Below are 25,020 nucleotides of genomic sequence, written 5' to 3'. Positions count from 1 at the left end.
CACTTTATAAAAATACAAATTACATAATATTACATAATCCACAGTTTCACTCTCAAGTGATTTTTTTTTTCATTTCTATTGTTTCAAAACTGGAGATACTGTATATTCATATTTTCTGGTGTTATGTTATGTTTTGCAGGTGAGTCAGTAGTGCAGGGTCAATCCAAAGTGATTGACCGTTCTGTGCTGGACGCTTCTAATCTTCTGGCCAGTCTGCCTGAGAAGAAGCGTGCGGGCCAGGATATCGTATATGAGGTGCGTCAATTCCCCGTTCACGGACGACTCATGCTCGGAGGGTCCGACCTGCCCCGCAACGCTCCCCATTTCCTGCAGGACGATGTGACACGCGGTGATCTAAAATACCACCATGACGACTCCGGCGCGTCTTCCGATAGCTTCTCATTCTGTGTCCGTTTGAACCCCAGCGGCCGCACTCCGCAGGCCCAGCCCGGCTCTCTGGTTCTGGAGGAGATCTTTCGAATCGCCATCAGGCGACGAGATTCGAACCCTCCGGAGGTCGTGATCTTGGACGGGCTTCTGGAGGTCTTGGAGGGTTCCACGACCATCATCTCCAAAGAGTACCTCAACACGGTGGACCAAGATAACACACCCGACGAGGTCCGATTCACCGTTTCTAAGAGCCCCGCTAACGGATATCTGATCGACACCGACACCGGAGAACAAATCAAGCAGTTTAGCCAGGACGATGTCAACATGGGACGGGTCGCGTTCGTCAGCGACGGGAGCCTGTCAGAAGGCTTCATTGAGTTTACGGTGTCCGATGGGAAATACCAAACAGGCCCGTACACGCTGCAAATTGGGGTCATGGGAAGAACTCTGGTGCTCAACAAAGCTCCGGAGATCCACGTGAGGCAGGGCGACGACGAGACGCTGATCACCGAAGACATGCTAAGTGCCTCCACCGGGGGGATCGTGGACGAGGATGTGATCTACAAGATCACCAACGCACCCAAATACGCCGCCGTGATGGTAGACAGAGAGCCCACCTCGGGGTTCACGCAAAAGCAGATCAAAGGAGGACGAGTGAGCGTACGTTTCGTCAAGTCCACCTCGCCGAGGGACAGCGTGGCCTTCGTGGCCCGGAGCCGAGCGGCGAATGTTTCCTCCACCCTCAACATTACCGTGAAACCTCTGGCTAAGATGGCCCAGAATCCCTTGCTCCCCCAAGGCACTACCGTACTTATGGACAAGAAGTTGCTGGACGCTACACTTCTAGCCAACAAGACCAGAAGTTCTCCTACCTTCAGTGTGATCCAGCAACCGCGTGGCGCTCGGTTTATTAAGAGGGGCGGTACAGAGGACGGCCAGCCTGTGAGCACCTTCACTCAGAGAGACTTGGATGACGGACAGGTTGCCCTCGAGATCCTAAACACAACCGCCGGTCAGGGTCAAGACGAAGCTCGGTTCCTCCTGAAAGCTCACGGGGTTCCTCCCGCGGAATGCGTCCTGCCGTTCCACACCACGCCTTACGATCCTTCCAGCACTTACGCCGCGACTCTTCTCAAAGTCCCTCCACCCGTGTCCGAAGGTTCACCCATACCCAGATTGAGAGACGGGGCCACCGCAGCGACCCCCGTGGTGTCCAGAATGAACACTCTCTGGGCGATCCTCATACCCATCCTCATCGTTCTTCTTTTAATGCTCATCGCCGCACTTCTGGTCTACTACCTGATCCGGCGCAACAAAACCGGCAAGCACGACGTTCAGACGGTAGCGGCGAAGCCGAAGAATGGAGAGATGAGTCAGGAGACGTTCAGGAAAACCGATCCGGCGAACACCATCCCCATGTCCAACATGGACTCCAAAGGGACGGATCCCGAGTTGATACAGCACTGTCGGACAACAAACCCGCCGCTGAAAAAGAACCAGTATTGGGTTTGAGACAGAGAAGAGAGTGGACAGCGCTTTCAAGGCTTGCTTGAATCATTCCGGTCAGCGTTCTACAAATTTCTTGCTGTAATGATGAATTTAAATTCAGCACATGTTTGATTTATAGATTCTGAAATGTCACGACCAGAACTCTGTGTGCTGATTTCTCTTAGAACAAAAATAGACGACCGAGAACTTTATGGTACTTTTGGACAAAAACATACGTTTGATATGTTTGAGCAATGGTTTGTATGTATGTTACAGCGTCAAATAACGTAAAATCTCAGAGTGTCAGGTCTCTGATTTGTGTTTGGATGCGTTTTGAACACAGATCAATTTTTATGTATATTCAGCAGGTGTCACATGGTTTAAAATCAATCTTTAAGGAATGTTCCGGGTTAAGCTCTATAGACAACATATGTGACGTTTATTTTAACCTAGTGTTTTTTATGATTTTACTCAGAAAGAGAAGAAGCAAACAACAATTTTGTGGTCAACACATTTTCCTTAAATTCTACTAAGTACAATCATTTTGTCCAGTTTTTCTAATTGAATTCATACAGCCGTGGAAACAAATTTAAGAGACCATTTCGTTTGTCTGATTTAAAAAATGTACAATTTATAGGTATGTGTTTAGATGATCATTTCTGCTTCATTCTGCGAACTACTGAAAATCTCTCCCAAATTTTAAATAAAAAGAAATTGCTTTTATCACAGAAAATGAAACCTGGATGAAAAAGATGCTCTGTGTTTTTTCAGACCTCAAACACTGCAAAGAAAACACGTTCAGATTCACTTTTAATCAATGGTTTAACAATTCTTTTAGAGTTTTCATGCGTCTTCTTATGCTGTCTGTCTTCATATTGCTATTGGATGACTTTATGTCACTCCTGAGGTTTGATTTGGTTGAAATTCATCAGGGAACGGACACAATATATCTAGAAGTGCAGCTTAAATGAACATTGCAATGTTCTGTTCCGTGGCTGTATAAGTCAGCCAATGTCTTCTTCACATTATTTTTGTGTTTCAACAAACTTGTAGTTAAAATATTGTGCGGTTATCTGCATCGTGCCACAGATGTTTATACATGTATGTGTTGATCTTATCTTGCTTTAAACCAAGAACATTCCTTAAAACTCTAAAAAGTTTTACTTTTATCATATTACACATCTAAAATAGTGCCATTTTAGAATCATGCTGTGCCTGAAGTGTCTTTTCAAAGCTATATTGTACAAAGTTTTTTCTATCAAACACAAATTTGGATGCTTCGAGAGCGTCAATTCATGTCCACTAACCAAAATCCCAGTATGAAAGAATGCTTTTATGTTTTTCATATTTTCGTATAAATCTGTCTTTATTTTCTTATGAATCTTTTATTTTCTGCTCTGATTGTTGTATCTTTTTAGTCTGCTAACGCTCATCCGCTGCACTGATTCCAGGCACTGAAGAGCTGTCAGATATTCTTCTTCTGAATCGCAGTTCGTACAGGAAGTGAGTCAGCTGTGTGTATTCACCCTGTGTCCTGATTGGCTGCAGGGAAGATATGAGGTCATCATTTTGTACATGGTGGTGCTATTTTCCAGAGCTCACTTTCAAAGAAACTTTCTTAAAGTTTAAAAGTATGAAGAGTTTATGTGGCTGCATGGGTCTTATTTGATTTCAGAAGGTGGACATTTGAGCGTATGCATTTTACAACACTCAATCCAAAATGTTTTGCAATCTCTGCCTTTGTCTGTTCAGGGTGGAAAAAAACATTTGTGTCATTGTTGCAGTTCAGGAAATGTATAAACCGCGATTTTAGTCTTAAATTCTGGCATATGTGACACTGGCATGTCAAACTCTACATCATTAGGATTTTATAACTGCCTAAATAAAACAATTGTGTTGATTACCTCAGTAGGTCAGTTCTCTTATTTAGCATCCAAATTTGTTGAATTATAGATGTTCATTCAAAAACATTTCTTACTTGGGTAAATGTTTTTAATCAGTTTTCTATCCCAGACCATTTCCTTTCCTTCATCATGATCATTCCAGCAATTTAATGACAGCGAAACATGGTCTGTTCCCAATGTACTGCATATAGAATCAATATCACTGTTAAATCTCATTTTTTTTCTTCTTTTATATATTAAGCTAGTGTTAACAGCATATCCTGGGGTTGTAATAGCTATCTGAGACCACTCAGGACATTTTGTATCTGTATTTCTGCAGAGCAGAATGAGATTTACATTAAAACTCAGGATATGTGTTTGTTCTCTGTGTGTTAATGGGAATTATTTACTCTTAACCCTAAACCACGTTACTCCACCCACAACCATCTTATTTGTGTTTTAAATTCAGTTTGTTTGTAAATATTTGTTTCAGATCAGCTAACCTGTCATAAGAATCAAAATGCACTTTTCTCCAGCTTTTTGAAGATTTCATTTGTAGGCGAGTTTAACTTTTTCCAGTGTTATAATTTATTTTCAGCCACTTTAAATTCAGTTCTTTTTTTGTGTATATGCATTTACACAACATAGAAATAAAATATTAAAAGTACAGTGTTTGTTGGTTCTTTTATTTTATTAAGTGTCTTTAAAATTGTACAAGCACATTAAACATGTTTCATTTTATTAATATAAGTCATTTCAACGGTGTTACAATTTTATTTACATTCTTTAAAGAAAACTTTCTCCAGATTTATAGTCTTGAAGTCGCTGTTGTGCCTCATTTTAACCAGCAGAGGGCGGAAGGGTGTCCATCAATATGTGATGTCCTGTCATCATACTTTCCTACTAGCGGCCTTTCGTTTTCTTCACATTCTTGGCTCATTCTTTGGAATTAAGACTCAAAGTCAGACGCCTCACAAACCTGGTCCTGGAGCTTTTCAGTGTTCTTAACAGATCACTGTTTTGTATTATATGTAAAATTCGGTTTTGTTTTGTATTTTATTATGATGTTTTGCAGTCGATGCCAAAGAAGACTTTTATTCTGAAATTCTACTCGTCGTCTAGCTAGCTCAGTTAAGTTTACCCAATCAGATTGCGCTACGATTTCAATGAGATATTTAAACAAATTACTATATTTTTAGTTATTGAACAAAATAAAATGTTACATGATTTTAAAATCAACACAATAACAAATGGTTACAAATGTGCTTTATAAATAAAATGTATTATTATTATTACGTTAGAAATACAAATAGATGTATTAAATATACAATTATTTATATAAAAAAATAAAAACAAGATAATTTGTGACTGGTTGCATGTATCATATTGATGAAGGTCTGCAAATGTTCATGTTTGAGAATTTAGAAACTGGAAACATTAGAAATGCAGAAGTGTTTCTTGCTTTTATGCATCGTTCAGCAGAAAATAAATACGGGCAAATGTTAAAGGCCAAAAGAAAAAATAAAGAACAGGATCATGTTTAAGGCCAAAAGATAACAAAAAAAGATAAGAACAGGATCTCTGGTGTTTGGCTTGAATCTTAACTTCAATATATGTCTGTGAGATTTATTTGCTGTTGTATCGTCTGCCAACAAAACTCGCCAGTCTCTTAATATACAGGAATATAGTTCTGAGGCCTTAAGAATACGAATAGGGCTTTGGATGAAGCCTCTGGTATATGAATAAATGTAAATGTTGAATTTCCTTCAATTTCATTATACTTAAAATTTCGTAGTTGTTTATATTGTTCTTATGGAAGTCAAGTGTGAAAATGAAATATTGATGCTTGCCTTACAGAAACACCACTAAAAAACAAGGATTTGCTCTTTGTGCACAAAACATCATTCAAAAGAATCCCTTCTAAACTTTTTATCCCGTCTGGACGAAATCAGCCGCAAACTTCTGTTTTTTTTTACATCCTGCGTCTGTGTTAACATTTCCAACCCTAATATTAGACCTTCCTGCTTTCGATCTGCGATTACATCCATGTTTCCATGTGAGGTCACTTCAGTACCCATTAAAAATCTCACAATCTTATTTTTAATAGTTTGAAACACGACTGTTATGGCAAAATGTGGCTATGATGGTGTCATGTTCACAGTTTTAAAGGGATTGAGTTGTTAAAGTAGAAGCTGAGGGCTGCAGATCTCTGGAAGCAGGAAACAGTGTTGTGCCCCAGTTAGAGTCTCGTCTGGGTATGTGATCGGAGACCTGTCGTCATTGTCTCTGTGTTTCCACAGCGCTGTCTACGGGGTGAGTCTGATGCCCAGGAGATGAGGAAATGATCCAGGGTAGCAGACGGTACTGTGCCTTTAAGAAATGAGCTCTGGTAAGTCACTTAGACGGTCTTCCAACACACAGCAAGCAAAGATGAATCGTTAAAAACATTAGACTTTCATTCAAAACCTGAATGGTGTCTTTCTTCTGCAGAACACAAATGAAGACGTTTTTAAGAATGTTGATAAACAAACAACACTGACTTCCATTGTATGAACACAAAACCACTAAAACATTTCTTAAAATATCTTCTTTTGTGTTTCCCAGAAGAAAGTCATATATGGGTTTTGAACAACACAAGGGTGAGTAAATGATGACAGAATTTGTTGTTTTGGGTGACCTGTCCCTTTAAGAGCTAGTGAAAATGGGCCATTTGGGGTTGGTGTCTAAGGAGATCAGAAAGCATTTGAAGAATGTAGCCTCAATGTTCTGAGGAAGTAACTGTGGTCTTCTGGGAACTTTGTTTGGCTTGAAGACCAGGGCGGAGACAGGGGAAGGGTCTCATGATAAGGGGGTGTGGTCCAAACATTTCCTCATACTCTTCCCCTCTCGCTCTCTTTGATCTGGCCAGCCTCCAGGGTCTACATCTGCTGAGTTTAGTAACCAACATTCTCCCGCTTTACAATACAGTAGAGTCACTAGAAATTATACAGAAATATTTTGGAGCATTTAAGTTTGTGGTGTTGCATAATGTATCTCAAAGTTTTCTGAATACTGTAACAGAAAAGAGAGAAAAATCACAGATTCGATTTATTTAATGTCTCGGTTATTTCTACTATGAGATTGAATAGATAGAGAATGGAAATGTTCGCTTAAATCTGTTACTTATCTGTTACTCACCCTGTTGGGAAACCCATGTGCTGGGTTGGGGGATGTTTTGATGCTGGTTTGTGCTGGTTTAAACTGGTCACATACTGGTATACGATGGTCATGCGCTGGTTAAAGTTGGTCCTTACTTGGGCTGCGTTCAGCACCGACAAAATGTTGCAAAACGCTTTTTAAACAGAAGTGTTGGTGCGGTTGAACACCCTGTTGTGAGTACGCAAGAGTTGAACTATGGCAGCTGAGAAGGCCATTATTTGTGTTCATTGTTATGAATTTCCGGAGCCTGGTGAAACTGGTATAAATACGTGCACCGGTTTGAGTTTGAACATGCCCCAGCTTAAACCAGCACATGACCAGCTAAGGACCCGCACATGACCAGCTTAACCAAGAATGTGACCAGGGGCATGTTCAAGTTCAAACCGGTGCGCAACGTTTCGCTACAGTGTCCGGGTGGAACAACATGTTTCCTGGAAACAGTTTCCAACGGTGAGCAACAGCGTTTGAGATACGTTTTCTCTTGCTTGGTGGGTGAGTCAAGAACATCAGTCCAATCAGCAGCAACATGTATATAACCCACGCTGTATTAAAGAGACAGCTCACACAAAGGGTCCAGGTTAAGTCATTCAAATGTGTCTTCTGCAGTATACGCAACAATTGAAGATATGAGAAGAGATTTATTTTGCAGTATTCAACACGTATTTATACCGATTTCATCAGGCTCTGAAAATACTTCTAAAAGAACACAAAAAATGGCCTTCTCAGCTGCCATAGTTCAACTCTTGCGTCATCACAACAGGTTCAACTGCACCACCATTTCCCTTTAAAATCATTTTGTCGGGGCTGAACGAAGCCCTGTGCATTTGCTTGTCTTAGCTGGTCATGTGCTTAAACCAGCATGTGACCAGTTTAAACCAGCACGTGACCAGCTTAAACCAGCTCAGGACCAGCTTAAACCAGCTCAGGACCATCTTAAACCAGCTCAGGACCATCTTAAACCAGCATGTGACCAGTTTAAACCAGCACGTGACCAGCTTAAACCCGCACAAACCAGCAACCAGCATTAGGGCAGATATTTCAGCTGAGAAAAAGACTCAGCAATCTCTATTAGAGTTTCAGGAGAGATTTGCAATTAAAGTCAATTTTATTGAAGATCTTTACCCAAATACAGATTAAGTGACCTCTACAATTTACATTCACCTCCACACTCTTTGTGAATTTGAAAAACTGTCTCATTTGTTTCCGGGGGTTTTCCTTTTTAGAAATGTTAGAAATATCTGAGACAAAGATGATAAATGAAACAAGAGACCTGCATCAAATCTCCTTAGTTACGAAAATGTTTTTCTCTGTGTGGATTCCTAATGGTTGCGTAACTGAATGACACAAAAAATGTGTTTGCTTCGATTTAACCATTGTAAACTAATACCACACCCCCTTACATGCATGCAAGATGAAGTTGCAAACGCTGATATGCCAAAAAGGATACTCTTCATAAAGCAACCAGCAGCAGAGAACTGTCAGAACAGACAATTCTTCATGCTAAGTGGACATGACCGTCTGGACTCTGAAGAGATGTTAGAATGTCATGACACAGTTTGCTATAATGATGACATCACAGTAACAGCTGCTTTGTGTTTGTACTTTGACTTCTATCCTGCCTGGAAATAATTTTCCATAAAAACTCATCCTAAGAAGTCCAAAGACCTTTGGCCTATATTGCAGTTTTTCCTGAAGAGAGAGACTTTGAAGGTGATATTTATGGATCTGTTTGCTCAGAGGCGCAGCGCAGATGCTCGTGTGCTACAGTGATCAAAGAAATTCATCTGTCATTCATAAATCCTTCAGATCTTTTAATACTTGAAATGAAACTTAAACCTTATGATTATAAAATGAAAGCATTCAATCAGAAAGAGGGGTTAAAAAATATGCATGAATTATTATCCCTTGAACAAACCCCCTTTGTGAGAACATGTTTGTATAACTCGAATCAACACAAGACAACACAAAAACAAGTTTTGAGATCTCTTTATTCAGATCCCCTGTTTAACACCAGAAAAGTAGAAAAGTCTACACATTACATAAATCCTAATGTTCTCTGTACAGCGAGTAATGTGCCGGTTCTGGCTCCGTCCAAAATCATCCGTGTGGGGTCTGCCGTCCTTCCGGAACCCATTTATTAAAGCTACAGAACATGTTTCAACAAAATGACAGACAAGTCCATCTTCTTTCATCTGCCTGACATTTCTTCTCCATTTAGACATGTATTATTCTCTCTGAAAGCGTGCAATCCATCTCCAGATATATACCCTGATAAAACATTAGGAAAATATGGAGTATTTGGATTAGTCCAGTCATGGAAAAGTGTCCGGCTTTGGTATTCAAGTCTGAGCTCAGCTGTATCTTGGAATGCGTGTGAAGTCGCCAAGTGGACACACGCAACCACAACACTGTCTGTTTGTGTTCCAAGGTTTTTCAGAGAATTGAGGGCAGAGGTTTTTGTTTACGTGGATTTACCAGAAGAGAAATCCCCTGAGGGAAGGGTCAGCGAGTCTCTGACTGATCTGAAACCTGCGAGCACACAAACATCTGGAAACCCGAAGAATAAAACCGCAAGATCCACAATATTCTTCAATGGTTCTATATTGAAGTCAACATACTCTACTGTGATATATTGGTGTAAAAGTGCAATATTGGTTGAGTAAAAAATGTACGGGGGAATTGGTTTGATCTGTCTGCAGTATTTGGCAGTGGTTGAGTGGGAGAAGTTGAAAAATAAGAGGGCTCGGCGATGTCAGCCAAAAGAAAAGTCATTTCAGAGGCGTAGCAACTTATTACATTTTGATTGGTTTTGAAAGGTAATGAAGACAAACCATTGTTAAGTTGGAAAAATGTGCACAGAGAAATCATTCACAATACAAGAGGGACATCATTCTGTAAAAGTGACGGAGCTCGAAACCCCTCACATAAATCCTCACATAAAACTTTAAAGAAAACTAAAGGTTGCATGTTGGTCCTTAAAAACAACTCCAAAATGTGCAAAAAAAGTAAATATTCAAGTTTACAGTTTGAAACTTGAGACAGGTCCGACAGCTAAACCAAAGCACTGTAACTTCACCACATCCATGGAGACCATGGAGGTCTTATTTACACAAATCCACGCACCCCTTAAAGCTAACGGCTAAAAATAAAGATCACTTGTTCGGAAATTAAAACAAAAACATTATATAGAGTTCCGTGTTTAGTTTTCCTGAGGGCTCCAAAAGGAAGAGTTTTGCTCCTTTTGGTTTTGGAAACACCCTGAACCAAGTTTTGCTCATTCTAAAATGCTAACGCTAATACTGAAGTGTCTGCAATCCAGAACCTCTGTGTGAGGATTCCACAAAAACATTGTGTTAAAGGTGCTGTAAGCGATTTATTTTTTGGATCTAAAATATCCCTGTTACTGGTCCTGAGAAATCTCAAGTCTCTGTGACAGTTCTCCACAAAACGACAAAACAAGTGTCATTAAGCATTTATAAAACATAGCCGATCAGAAACCTGTCAGTCATTTCGCTCATGTTCAGGTTTGGTATTGGGGCGGGGTTTCAAAAAGAGATTGTCCAGTAAGGTTGTGTCATCGCTGGAGTTAGCAAAATGGCTAAAATCTCTCACAGCAGCTTTAGTAACACAGTAGCAGGGTGTGAACTACAATGCACGTGTTCTTTCACAATAACATCAACTCGACATTTTCGACAAAAAAAAAATCTACACGATGGATGCTGCATCACATCATTTTCTCCTGACATCTGGACCAGAATTAATTTCACTTGTGAATTAATTTCTAGTCACTCTAGTTTATAGTGATTTGGAATGTTTAAGTAATTTAGCAAACAGTGACTTCCATATGAAAGATCTTCAAACTTCTCAACTCAAAATTTACACAAACTTTGCGCGAACGCACACTTTGGAGTGTCAAGCAGTTTCTCTATCATCACTGTAAAATCCTGTGCAGAGTGACACAATCACAGACAATAGTTTGTGTTTAATATACAGCTACCCAACCCGGATAGCACAGGTACGTCTGTAAGATGTCTGCTAAAGATCTGAAAAACATCTGCTGTGTAAAAACATCTGATAGACGTCTTAGAAACATGCAGTTTTACATACATTCTAAATCATAAACATCTTTCAGACATCTTTAAGATGTTTATATGACATCCGACAGGAGACATCTCAGAGACGTATTGACGATGAGCGAAGAAAAAATTATGTCTTGCAGATGTAACCACAGATGTCAAATAGACGTCTCCCAGATGTATGTCTGCTATCAGGATATGTGGATTGGCCATTTAAAACAATACGATTTCATTCATTCTTGAATTTTACGACAGTGCTACTATGCTATGTTTCTAGGTTGGATACATAATTTTTTTCATAATTTGCTTTTTTTTACAAAAACGATGTATTCTGGGAAGTATTTGTGTAAACAAAACCGCATGATACGCTAGTTTTACAACAAACTAGCGTAGTCGATAAGCAAACCGCAGTATTACTGTCACTGCTAGCCGATGCAACAGCAAGCCGTGTTTTTATTTCAATATGACAGAAGCGTTTTTGGAGTCTGATTAGCATCCGTACCTGCCAACACACAGGTAACGTCACTCGCACACCTGACTCGATATTAGTGTAACATTGCAACAATATTCTATGAGCAATTTAAATAAATTTCATCGTAAACTCAAAGATACATTATTAACCTGTGGTGTATCAAAGGCAACTATATGGTTGGTTCCTGGGGTTAAAAGTGACATTTTTAAGTGCAGAAGCAGAAATGTCCAGTTTCTTTTGCAAAACAAAACGTCCGACTTTTAGAGTAAAAGAACTCATTCATATCCGTCCACAGGAGTGTCATTTCTCCATTACCAAAGGCTCTAGAGGTTATCGTACATGTGTAGGGTTCTCTCTAACTGCTGACCCACCCGCTGATAGAAGAGGATTTGTTGGCGGAGGTACGCCTGCATCATCTCTTTAAAATCCACATCCCTGCGCTCATGGAAGTGATTCATCTCCGCCTGCAGGGCGAAACCTACGGTCCTGCAGCGTTTACGGATGCCATCGGCTTCCGCTTGGTCCATCTTGCCTTCGTCGCTCATTCGCTGGGATTCCTTCACCTTTGCAAAAGCACCTAAAAGAGAGAGTGAGGGAGGTCAAAAGAAATATAAAAACTGACTTTTATTTCAAGTATGAGTTCTGGATAATTATATTAATAATGCAAGTTATATTTAAATATAATTGTATATATATTTGTTAATATTTGTTATATATACATGTTTGTGTGTGCATGTATATATAAATATACACGCAACACACATTTATATTATATAAATCACAAACAATCTCCCAAATTTTGAATTAGGAAAAATAGTGGGCGTGGCTTTCGTCTTTCTCAGTGATTTGATTTGATGTATAAAAACAGCGCTTTCATTTTGAAATGGAACTGGCAGCAGACTGACAGTTGAAGGGGAGGGGTTAACTGATGCTCCGCCCAAACTGTCTAACATACGTCATCTAAGATGGATAGTCATTACAGGACAGAAGTGCATTTTAGTTTTTAACTGAGAATTATGAGGGCACACGATTTTAAAAAAGAGAACGATGCATATTGATAAACTATTGACAATAAACGTTGCAATATTTCATGTAGTACATTTTTAAAACACAATATTCAAATGAAGAGTTTGGTTCCAAAAGATAACTAAATTTTTTTTTTTATTAATATCAATCAAACTGCAGTTGGTTTGTTTTGATTTAAGTCATAATAACTTAAGATCTAACACTATAAAACCATAAAGAAACATGATAACAAAAAATATTTTTCTTTTGATCTCATTTTGGAACCAAACTCTATATTTCTATATATATGTATATATAATCTATGTAAAAATATAATTTTAATTGCTTAACCTATTTTTTCTTCCCTTCTGACGTCATCACGTCTCTTTATTCTCAACCCTGTTTACAACCTGCCATCATATAAAGACTTTTAACTTAACAATGAGACGTTCATATTCTAGTTGAGTTTCACTCAGTTTCCTTTTGAGGAAGTAAACATGCTTTAATATGACTATATGCTGGACAACCAATGGGTTGACTTAGATTTACTGTAAAAAATGTAAAGTAAAACAATCAATATACATAATATACTGTGCATACTTCCTTAAATATATGCAAATGCACACGTTTCCAGGCCATCTCAATATATCTATTTCTTTGTCAGATTTCAGATTAAAGGGCCTTTTGTATCCGATTTCTCTCACATTTCCAGTTTGACCAGTTTTTAACATCTATGAGAACGGTTTCCATCGCATTCCTGTTACAACAGGACAAAGCTCAGAATCTCAGGTCTGAAAGCTGCTACTGTAAATCGAGATGTAATACGGGAACGACTGAATCATCACATATATGAACACACAAGGCCACAACAGATCACTTGTGCATGAGATCAGATATCTGATCCTGAAAACATCACACTTTATTTATACTATGACATTTTGGAAGCATTAACAAACTCATAAACACACAGTTGTGTCATCCAGTCAAATGACGTCTGTATGCAAAACTGTGTGTTTGCATTTCTCCACTGAGTGTTCAAAAGCTCCTCCGTGTTTCTGACCTTACAATTAGAGAAAGACTTTGTGAATTGTTTGCTACTGTACTTTTATGACTTCTGATTGTCAATGACATCACTGTGATGTCATTACAAAGACACTTGAATTTGATAACAGTTTAAATTATTTTATAATAAATAACATGTTATTTACAAACTAATCTTAATATTTCAATAGATTTGTATTCAATAGAGCAAAGAATGTCCTGATGCCATGATATTCCCCTTAAATGAATGAGAAGTGATGGAGTAAAACAAGCAGTCAGTGGTGACAGACACAGACGAGTACTGACCTCTCTCTCTCTCTCTCTCTGTTCTCTAATCTTACAGCACCAGTTTAAAGACTGTATTCTCCAAACAGAGGTTTAATTATAAAAAGCATTCAAAGCATTAATAAACTGTCCAATGGTAGCGTAGAGTTCGTCCGACCTTTATCAAGTCTTTCAATTAAAATAAATGTCAACAGCACATGAATAACTGAAGTATAATGTGTCTAACAGCACAGCCGTAGAAACAGGAATTTCAAACTGGAAAAACAATCCAAGTTCAATGAATCCGGGAGCAAAACCAGAAAAGAAACAAACCGTTCCGAACTACAAACGGTGGCCCAACAACATAGCACAAGCAAAACAATTAGTGTGTTACAGTTTTTAAAGCAATATACATTTTAATTTAGTATACTTTAAACAAACAGAAACCTTTAAAATAAATTTACTGAAAGATAAAAGCAGTTTGTCACTTCTGGTTGTCACAGTTAATGGCTGAATTACATCTGGAGTTACCAGACACCTGTGTGAACCTGAGGGGAAGTGACTTCATACGCTAAAAATCACTAGTTTGTTGAAAGTAATGACAAAAACAGCTCAGGAAAAAGAAGTTAACACATCTAGCCCTTGCTTTCGAAGTTATACTTTGGGGGGCCATGTCTCTGGTTGTCCCTCTTTCAAAGAGTTTCAGCTCTTGATTTACTCATACTTGCTGTTCCCAGTTAAAGTCAAAATTTGTTTCCCAATGGAAGTGAATGGAGACTGGAGCTGTCAAGCTCCGAAATACCAAACCAAAAAAACTCTAATAAAGACTTTTTCCGAGTCTTCTGCTGTCGTCTGATAACTTTGTGAAAAGTGTTTCATTTACATGATTGGTAGCCCCAGTCCCCATTCACTTTAATTATATGTAAAAATGCACCTACAGTGTTCTACTGAAAGAAAGTCATGCGGTTAAGAACAACGCAATGACGCACCTCTAACTTTATGTGTGTGAAGAACACCCTATCTCACGTGTGTGCGTAGACCAGATACAAAAAAAATCGGAGGTCCTGCCCCGACATGTAATTCCCAAAAGGAACGACAGTCATTCTGAAAGTCAGCGAACAACTGCACCGTAGTGCTTGCGTGAGTGTATTACTCAAAGACCTGGCAATAAAAGCAAACCAACACCCTTTATAAGAGTGCATGACTACTGCTGCACGCAGAGCCCAGGGCCTGGAACGCCTGCTGCTGCTTTAAACTGTTTCTTCTCATTAGCAGAGATATACAACAGACCAACATGTTATGCATTGGGGTCAATAAAACATGGGGATGAAATTATGAAAATTCTAAAATTGTCAAACGGTGTAACTAGTAAGAAAGTCATATAATATTTCTCACTTATTTTAAACCAAGTAAAAAAGGCCACAAACTAAATTTTGCTTAATATACAATTATCATGTATGTTGATAGCAGACCTACACTAACGTTTAACATATCAAGTTTTAAAAGATCCAATATTTAAAGTTAAACGAAGTTAAATAAAATAAATACAAAAGTTAAGAGTTCAGATGAAAATGCCTCTTAAGGCACTACAGAGGCTTTTGCATCTGAACTCTTCACAATCTTGCAATAGTTTCAACACCTAGACATGTTATTCATCAAGCCACAAAACCCCCCAAAAAACAAAATTAATGAAATCCAGAAACTGTTTGACGGCATGTTCATCATTAACAGTATCTGTATGTTTTTGTATTTTTGAATAACAATAGATCCAGACACAAAAACTGAGCCACTGACTCATCAACATCCAAACACATTCCCCACTGCTTTCGGAAAAAACAAATATTTTTAAATCTAAGAGTGGGCTCAATGTAAGCATGACTTCAGGATGTCAGGTTAAGTGTCCAGCCGTCCCATAGCGGATCTTATTACAGATCGCTGGCTCGGACACACTAGCACCGTAAGGAGTGCGCTCAGAGAGAGAGCTGCTATTATATCTCTGGGTCATGTGCTGTTTTCCTCTTTTCATTGCTTCTCTTTGATCTTTTCCTGCAGCTCACGAGAGAAACAGATGATGGGATTTCATGCTTGATGGACTCTCAGATCAGTACAGTCTATGATGACTGTTGCTATCAGGACGACTGTGTATAACATTTGCATTAAAACCAAATCTAACGGTTGATGTTGTGTGCGTACATCAGTAACTATTAGCAACTTTTCTCCATTGTACACCAAAGTCCATTGTGTATGTATGTGTATGTATGTGAAACTGAAGCAATGATATCGCCATCCAGTCCACACACATCAGAAGGAGAAACGAAAGCAAATGTTTGCTCAAGGTGGTTATTTGATTACCTCCAGGTATTTCTAAAGAAAAATACAAGATGAATGCACAAAGGTGACGGATAATGATGATAATTTCACCTGGTCACTCCTATTTTAGGATTAAACCCATGACCGTTTAACCTATTAGTGCAGTATTAGCTTTCCACCTTGTCTGTCATGTGATACATAATAATTTTGTATTTATAAACACATACACATCCATGCACATATTTAAGAAAAATAATTTCAATTAATAGTAAATATAAGTAAATACATGTAAATATATATGTATACATGTGTATATGTTTGTATTTATAAATATGCACAGTACATACATTTAATACGTAAACACAAACTTTTATTCTGGATGCGGTTAATCGCGATTAATCTTTTGACAGCCCTAGTTTATATATATTTTAACATATTTATAAATTTAAATGAATGCATGTAAATATTTCCTAAATGTATTCATGTATGCGTGTTTTTGGTTATGTGTATATGTTTATAATTACAAAAATAATATGCACAATACACAGACATGTATTTTGCAAACACAAACTTTGTTTTGGATGCGATTAATCGCAATTAATTGTTTCACAGCCCTAATTTAAGTACAAATAAACATACACATGCAAGCAATATCACAGTTTGTGTGTATGTATACAAGACTCACAATACAACATTGCAACTCTTGCTTTTGTGGAACACATAAGAAGATATTTTGTGAAATGTTTTGTCAACATAAAATAAAAGTGGGGGTCAGTGTTGTTTGGTTATCAACATTCTTCAAAATATATTTTTTTGCGTTAGGCTGATGTTTTTATATTAGATGTTAGACTGAATTTTTCATTTTTGGGTGAACCATCACTTTAAATCTGTAGGTGATTTTTAATGTTATATGTATCGCACCGAAATTGTCCACACCACCTTACAGAATTTTTTTAACTTATATACAAATAACATCTGTATGGCAACTTTTAGCTCAATAAACAGGAGAATGTGGCTTTCTTATCAGACAAAATCTGCTGCCTGTCAACTACCTTTACAGGATTGGTGACATGCCATTGGAGGGCGAGGTTATTAAGACAAGTCATAGAAGGGATTGAAAGGGGTCAGTAGTGGAAGTTAGCAAAAAAGCTGAAATCATTCAGCACAAATCATCAAAACTATGACAACACAAGTTTGAGAATGGTGTACCTCTTTATAATATCTCAATTATTTCTCCTTGACACAATGAGATAATATGTGAAGGCCAATTACTTTTGGTTTTGCTTAAGTTTTGCTCAGATATTTCTCCCTTGAAAAGAACCACAAATCTGACAAAGAAATATCTGTCGTACGAGTTTCAGAAGAGATGTCAACAATGGGTTAAACTGAATCTGCAATCAAAAGTCAATATTATTGAAGATCTCAAGAACTCAAACATTTCTCATCAAATTTACCCAAAACCAGATGATTCCACCTATAGAATATACATTCATTTTACACCTCCATACTCTTCATGTTCACTCAATTGTTTTTATTTCTCCTTAGCAATTTTAGGAGAAACATCCAGACGAAGCACCTCTGAACAATAACATGTATATTTTCTAACATTTTAGTATCTTTGAATTAACAATTTTGTGTCTAGCCTACAGCTCTGCACATTCTGGTCGTTCTCATTCGACTTCATGAGGTGCATTCTGGGATTTTTGTAAAGAGTATTTAAGGAGTTCTCATGTATGCTAGATACTTCACTGGAATTTGACAAAGAAAATATTTGAATGTCCATGTCTAAAGTGACAGTTCACCCAAAAAAACAAAATATTCTTTCGTTTGCAGAACACAAAAGAAGATATTTTGTAAAATGTCTGTAACCGAAAATCGACGTTACCCATTGACTTGCATTGGTTTTATGTCCATACAATAGAAGTCAAAGTGTACCGTCGGTTTTGGTTACCAACATCTTCTTTTCTGTGTTCTGCACAAGACCAGAATGTGAGTAAATGATGAAGGAATGTTCATTTTTGGGTGAACTGTATAATTTATATAATGTATAATGTAGAATTTATATCTCTCTAAAATGAATCCTGAACATGAATGCTTTAAACTATAGATTATAAGATTGGAGAACATCAATTGAGGATTGTCCAACACTTGTCTTGTATTGTCAGTGCTGGCGTGTAACAGCGTGTCAGGATGTCAGCATATGTTCGGTCTGATCTCTCGGCAGTGAGAGATACTTAACATCAGTCATTCCACAAAAACATGACAATAAAAACTGTAGTGTGTAGCTCTGAACCGACTGAACTCTACTGTCTTGAACTGCATTGATTCACCTCATTACTTTCTTCACTTCCTGTAATTCAGACTAAGGCCATTCATTTATTTTTCTCAACGACCTGTAAATGCAATTTCTTCCAACGCATTACTTCTTCACTTTAGAATGTCTCCGCACGCCAGCTTTGGGAGTTACCAGATATCAGCTGTGACCGCTTAACTAAAATTCACTCCGGTCCCATTTGAGGCCCCTTAACTCTCATTGACAGATGTGATGTCACCATGTGAGTGCCCTTATTTTTAGTCAAATAAAAAGTAATGAATTGCGATTGTGTAGAATTGAATATTCTGTGAGAGCTTACCTTTTTGCAGGTGGATGATATCGGGAAAGTTAGACAGCAGGCCCTGGTACAGCGACAGTTTATCCAGCATGTGAAATAGATCATCCTTGGGCTGCTCCGCGAACATCTCCCCAATGTTCTCGTAGGTGCGTCCGGTGTGAGAGATGGCGTTGGTCAGGGCGTCCGAGTTGTACGGCGGGTCCAGCTGAAATGACTGGCTGATGGACTGAAAGGCATTCCCAAGCCTCTGGAACTCCTTCCGGAAACCTCCGAGGTGTTTCCGAACCAGTTCGGAAGCGACGTTGGTGAGCTGCAGCACGCTGTCGTCCATCTTTTTGGCGAACGACTTGAAGGAGTCGATGCGCTCCTCGACATCCTGAAGGTCCTGATAATCGTTGGGAATCTGAAACGTGAGCATGAAATGAGCGCCGACCATCTCGTCCTTCTCGGCTCTCCTCTTCCCGAGCTTCCATTGTTTATCATCTGCGCACATGAGGAAGTGCTCGAAACCCTCATACTGGGACAGAACGGGGTGGCTGGTCATGTGGTTCATCCATAAGATGAGCCTCCGCTTCCTCTTCTCGATGAAGTCCTCCTCGAACCGACCCGTGGCCTGCTTCTCGGGGAGGTGGGGTACGGAGATGACGGTGAACTTATGCAGTAGTCTGTTGTACAGCCAGTCGAAGTGCTTGTAGCGGCGGTATACTGGCCTGCCGGTGTCACTGGGGGTCACGCGGTACGAGATGTAGGTCTTAATGCCCTTAAACTTCGTCTGTTTCGTGGGGTCTTCGACGGAGCAGGAGAAGGGCTGTGGGCTCTCCTTCCATTGGGGACCCCGGAGTCCCATCTCTATACTGTAAGACTCGGCAATCTTAGCCATCATGGGCACGTCACCGAGTATGAAGGCCTCCACACCCGACCGCACGAAGCTGGAGAATCGGTTCAGGTTCCTGCCCACCATGCTGCCCTTCCTGTTGCTGGACATGCTGTCTTGACGCTCAATGTACGGCTTTGCCCGGTAGTGGACGTTCGGGTTGGAATACTGGCTTTGGTGGGAATGCCCGTTGGCACCCACGCCCCTTCGTGGATCTTCATCGTCGACCACCGTGGAGCTGTCATCCCAGTCGTCCCAATCGTCATCGTCGTCGCTGGGGAGGGTCGCGGACTGCGTGCTGATGTACGAGTGATCTTTACCGGGTGAACTTCCGGGTGAGCTGAAGGACTGATCGGTTAAGTTGGACCCGGAGCGGCTCCGGACGATGTGGACGTACGAGGCGGGGAAGAGTCCTCGCTCTCCTTTGCTGTTTTCTCCTTGTAGCCAGCCGTCCATAGACTTCTCGTCAAAAATCACAAGCTCCTCGTTCTCCAGTATGCTGATCTCTTCCTTGTTCTCACTTTGGAAAGTGTAGAGGGCTTTGGCTTTCAGGGACATCCTTAAAACTTTGTGACACAAAAAAGGGGGCAAGAATCAACAAGTAAACGAAAGGGATGCTACAAGGCTCATTGGTCAACAGTTTTATCTCAATACAGCAGTTAATACGGTCAATGTGTTCAAAGTCAGAGATTCGGGCACTTTACCAAAAGTCAGCGTTGAGGAAATAAGAAACAGGTTTATAATCTCATCTGCTACATTTGTAACTCAAGTGTAACATGTTGCAACTCGCTGTTAGATTATTATTCTCCATTTTCACAAAATGTATCTCTTTCCATTGTACTGCAAACTCTTCTTCAGGCGCAAAAAAATAAACCCATAAGTCCATAAACACAGTCCAGCGCACACCGGCAAAACACACGCACTTCACTGTTTTGTTATCCTTATGGAAGATTTTTATGCCTCTTGCATGGCGCAAAACTCCGTTTAAAGTGAAAGATACACAAACACACACAGCTGCTTCGGCTGAACTAAATTCCAGATGAAAACATTGTCCCAACAGCTCGTCGTCCGTCCCAGACGGAGATGAGGAATGAACGCATCCTTTGCGTTCCGTACACAAAAGAAAACTACATCTGAAGCGTCTTTATAATCCACCGATCCGGCCCTTATAGATGTGTGATCATGCTATTCCCTTCGAGATTAGACTCAACAGGCAATAGATTAAAGTTTTTCTCGAAGTATTTCTTTACTTTGAGCAGAACGCAGTAACTCTTTCCATGACGTGACGATCGAACAATGAGATTCGCGCAGTTGAATGCAGGGTTTGAAAGCGCGTTTATGGCGCCGCACGGCGGTCAAGGAGATAACTGCAGAGTCTGAGGTATACCATTGCGTTTCTGTTGTCAACACTAAAACCCTCAATGTCCAGTATAGTTTTAGACAAATCAAGACAAAAAAACAATTAAATATAATAACTGAGCTAAATTAAATTGTAATGTAAAACGTACAAGCTACAAAAAACGAATCCTTCATTCAGTCAAATTCATATGCCACGATGTTATTTCCTATTATTGGAGTTTTTCCAATAATCCCGTATTTCCAACGATTATTATCTACGATGTATAAAAATGTTTTTTAAAATCTCGCCCAGTGAACACATTTTACAGTGATTGGCCCATCCTAAAATGCAATATGAAAAGTAACAGGAGTCACGTGACAACTCCGTACCTCCCATCAACACCATTCGGAATAATGCATGCCAACATAATAACACCAATAAACGTAAGGGTCTTTAAATTACAAATACACACATGATAAATTAGATTTAAAAAATATGTATACTTTCATTTGCCGATCACTTCCGAGTCGTTCCTAGTCTTTCCAACAGCTTATTATACTTTCATAGGACAGCTTCTTTAACGTCCACTTGCAATGTTTTTAAATTGCGTCAAATTACGTTTACATTAAGCAAAGCAAAACTTTCCTACGTTTGGTATTTTGACCAGATTGAGAAACTCTGTGATGAACGTTGGTCGCCTAACGGGAGGAAACTCCGTGAAGACATTGGTCGGCCGCTTAGATTCGTGACGACGTCAGCGCGCTAAACGCGTTTGAAACGTTTACGCGGAAGGTGAGTTGTGTTTCGCAGTTGTGTTTGTCCCATCGTTTTTTTGTTGTTCTTTCTGTCTAATATCGGTGTGTGACGTGATCGTGATGTTTTGATACGCACGTTATACAAGTGAATGATCTGACGTTGATGCTCTTGAAACAACATTTTTACTAAGCACGTGGATCGCTTGTGTTTGTTAATTATTCTGTATTTTGTCACAGATCCATAATGGAGGCTCTGACACAGGCTCTCTCCTCCAGCTTCTCTGTGTCCAGAGAACCAAACACCACGTCTGCACCTCACCCACGTCTGGCCCAATACAAGAGCAAATACAGTGTCCTAGAGCAAAGCGAACGCCGCAGAAGATTCCTGGAGCTACAGAAAGAGTGAGTTATTCCAAACCTGAGATGCTTCAATGTCTTGTCATATGATCACTCAGATTCCTGAATCAGACAGTGGAGGTTTGGAGCCCTGATGCTCCCTACTAAGTTGACAAATGAATAGTAGGAGTGAAAACCAAGTTGTCACCTACTTGAATGCATTTTGCAGGAAGAGACTGAACTATGTGAATCATGCTCGTCGACTGGCAGATGGAGACTGGACCGGAGCGGATAGTGAAGATGAGGAGGATAAAGAGAAGGAGAAGAAGAGTCAACAGCAGCTTGACAAAAGCGCAGATGAGGACGGGATGGAGATTGAGGAGAGGAAAAAGCTGCCAAGACATTACGCCAACCAGGTGCTTATTAGATACATTGCTAGAGGTTGATGCTTTTGGTGCAAGAACCCTTAAATGCTTTAAAAAGTGTACAGAAAAGTTTGACTTTTATAGACTCATCATTGTGAGCGTTTACATATAAACATTATGATTCTGCAGCTGATGTTGTCGGAGTGGCTGGTGGATGTCCCTGCTGATCTGAGCTCTGATTGGCTGATGGTAGTTTGTCCGATTGGCAAGCGATCCCTCGTCGTTGCCTCCAAGGTTTGTGCCAATCACTTTTTACTTTCTTGTCATTTATGAGCTCAACACTTGTTTTTATATGATACATTTTATCCAGTTTGTGTTTTTTTTGTTACGTAGGGGTCCACTACATCCTACACTAAGAGTGGCTACTGTGTGAATCGATTCCCCTCTCATCTTCCTGGTGGAAGTAGGCACAACTCTGCACTGGGAAAAGGTCTGTGTCTCACCTGTCCTTCAGAGTTATCACACTAGAGTGTGCTAGAGCACAGCTCTGAGCCATCATGGGAGACGAAACTGATAAATGTGTCTTGATGTAGATTACACCATTCTAGACTGCATCTACAGCGATGTGGACAGAACCTATTACATACTGGACGTCATGTGTTGGAGGGGACATCCGGTCTATGACTGCCCGGTGAGTGATTCTCCCTCTTTTTATTTACATAAACAAAATTTTCGATTAAAATCAGTTCTTTTGCATGTTCACAATTATAATTTTTTTTACAGACAGAGTTCAGATTTTATTGGCTGCAGTCTAAAGTGGAGGAGGCTGAAAGTCTTTCTGAAATTTCTAAAATTAATCCTGTAAGTCAGAAATGAACAGCTGTCAATGAAGCACATGGAATGATTTAATATTTTTTTTACTGTTTTATTCAAAAACATCATAATTTAATAGTCATTTAAGAATAATAAAATATACATTGTTCCAGGCATTTTGGCTAGGTGGGTTTACGATTCTAAACGTTACAGTATATACATCTTGTTCGTCTATATGGTTGCATTGGTTTAACTTCTGTTCTCTCTCTTCAGTTCCGATTCGTCAGTCTGAGCAACATCCCCTGTTTAACAGAGTCTATCCAGAAAGCTCTTGCACATGAATACAGCTTCACTGTAAGAACATCTTTCATGTGTCATTTTCGAAATCCCTAATGTTTTATGCGTGTCAACAATTTTTTTTAATCTTTGAACAACACTTTTTCTTCTTTTTTAGGTGGACGGCCTTCTTTTCTACCACAAGGAGACCCACTACACCCCTGGTAGCACACCACTGGTGGGCTGGCTCAGACCTTACATGGTGGCAGATATCTTGGGCATAGAGGTGCCACAGTGCCCTCTTACCAACAAGCCTGAGTATGCCAGCCACCAACTTCAGCAGATCCTGGAACACAAGAAAACATCTACAGAAGTTCGTCCCGCGGATCAGAACGGCCGATATGAACTGGAACACCTCTCCACACCAGAGGCACCGCTAGAGAATTCACAAACCTCTCAGAAGGAGAACATGGAGGTCTGAGGTCTATAAATAGACTACACGAATTTAGTATTTGTAGAGTTCTAGATGTGGATCCTGTTTGGATCGATTTGATTTAGCCTGAATTCAGACATGAAGATCACTAACCAGAATAGTCTTAATTCTAAAGAACAGAAATGTGAACGAGTTGGGTTTTTACTTGGCGTATTATTCAATTGCAATTTTGTTATGAGTGCCTCGTAAGGGGCTATTCGTATCAATATATTCATAAAACTAAAACTTAATTGCTTTTTTGCCAAATATTTTAGTGAATGTACAGCTAATAACAATAGGATATTCACGGTTCAATTATGCACCTCTACACAACGTCTTTGATTTTAAATGTATCTTTTTAAATTGACCTTCTCTGTAGAAGGTCAACTATTATCTGGTGATAAAACCAATGAATTGTTTTTTAAATATGTGTTGCCATTTCAATAAAGTTTTACTGTCCATGTTTGTTGTGTATTTCTAAATGTCCAGAAGTCGTTAGCAGTGTTGCTTTCAAAAATAATACACTAGATTTTTATGAAAATATATGCACTTTCTAAGGTGTTTGTTGTGAACATTTTTGCCCTTTTTTATAGTCTTTCAGACTTACACATTTAAAGTCGAATTCATCTTAAACCACACCAAACTGTATGATTTGAGGGATCTCAATTGGGATAGAAATATGGGATGCATTACAAGCATAGCTATAGACTTTGGTTTATGTAACAACTGCTCAGTCAAACAAATATAGCATTTGAATATAAATAAAACATTACTTTTAAATTTAATTTGTAATTCCACAACTAAATTCTGTTTCAGTTGCTGCTCATTTTGTTTTTAAAGGTGTGATTTCCCTATAAAGCGTAAATAAATACAGTTTAATCCATAGTGTTATATCAATTTGCATCATTGTACAGCACTTAGTGTAACTATGTCTTATTTTTGCCAATGAAACGCTGTCATCATCAAAATCTATTCTGGTTAAATGTCAACAGCCTCAGCTAATGAAGACCAAAACGTGAAGGAAGATTACGTGGAAGCTTTTTGCAGAGAT

The 25,020-nt window shown here is 39.3% G+C and overlaps 3 protein-coding genes across 5 annotated transcripts in view; 2 read left to right on the top strand and 1 right to left on the bottom strand.

The window, feature by feature from the left end:
- cspg4 (chondroitin sulfate proteoglycan 4) overlaps positions 1-4,428 on the top strand; it is a 43,359-nt gene extending 38,931 nt beyond the window's left edge. For both annotated transcript variants that reach the window (XM_056740284.1, XM_056740285.1), the window contains exon 10: positions 140-4,428. In XM_056740284.1, the coding sequence (XP_056596262.1) occupies positions 140-1,902 (1,763 nt within the window). In that variant the 3' untranslated portion in view covers positions 1,903-4,428. The remainder of the gene's footprint in view (positions 1-139) is intronic.
- Positions 4,429-8,930: 4,502 nt separating this feature from the next.
- Positions 8,931-20,909, bottom strand: snx33 (sorting nexin 33). Its single transcript, XM_056739657.1, has 2 exons — positions 18,761-20,909; positions 8,931-12,084 (listed from the first exon to the last, which is right to left on the bottom strand). The coding sequence occupies exons 1-2, from the start codon at positions 20,169-20,171 to the stop codon at positions 11,831-11,833; spliced, it is 1,665 nt and encodes a 554-aa protein (XP_056595635.1). The 5' UTR covers positions 20,172-20,909; the 3' UTR covers positions 8,931-11,830.
- Positions 20,910-21,601: 692 nt separating this feature from the next.
- Positions 21,602-24,432, top strand: snupn (snurportin 1). 2 transcript variants are annotated; one of them, XM_056739658.1, is made up of 9 exons: positions 21,602-21,744; positions 21,945-22,109; positions 22,273-22,459; positions 22,598-22,702; positions 22,802-22,898; positions 23,002-23,099; positions 23,192-23,269; positions 23,495-23,575; positions 23,676-24,432. In XM_056739658.1, exons 2-9 carry the CDS (start codon positions 21,952-21,954, stop codon positions 23,976-23,978), a joined length of 1,107 nt encoding a protein of 368 aa, XP_056595636.1. In that variant the 5' UTR covers positions 21,602-21,744; positions 21,945-21,951; the 3' UTR covers positions 23,979-24,432. The 2 variants fall into 2 exon arrangements, with proteins under 2 accessions (XP_056595636.1, XP_056595637.1); XM_056739659.1 differs by lacking the exon at positions 21,602-21,744 and adding an exon at positions 21,754-21,852.
- Positions 24,433-25,020: the final 588 nt, after the last annotated feature.

This window comes from Triplophysa dalaica, chromosome 24 (assembly GCF_015846415.1).
Source record: "Triplophysa dalaica isolate WHDGS20190420 chromosome 24, ASM1584641v1, whole genome shotgun sequence".
NCBI classification, from domain to species: Eukaryota; Metazoa; Chordata; class Actinopteri; order Cypriniformes; family Nemacheilidae; genus Triplophysa; species Triplophysa dalaica.
Note: the sequence above shows the minus strand (reverse complement) of the source record. Positions and strands in the feature narration are given on the sequence as shown.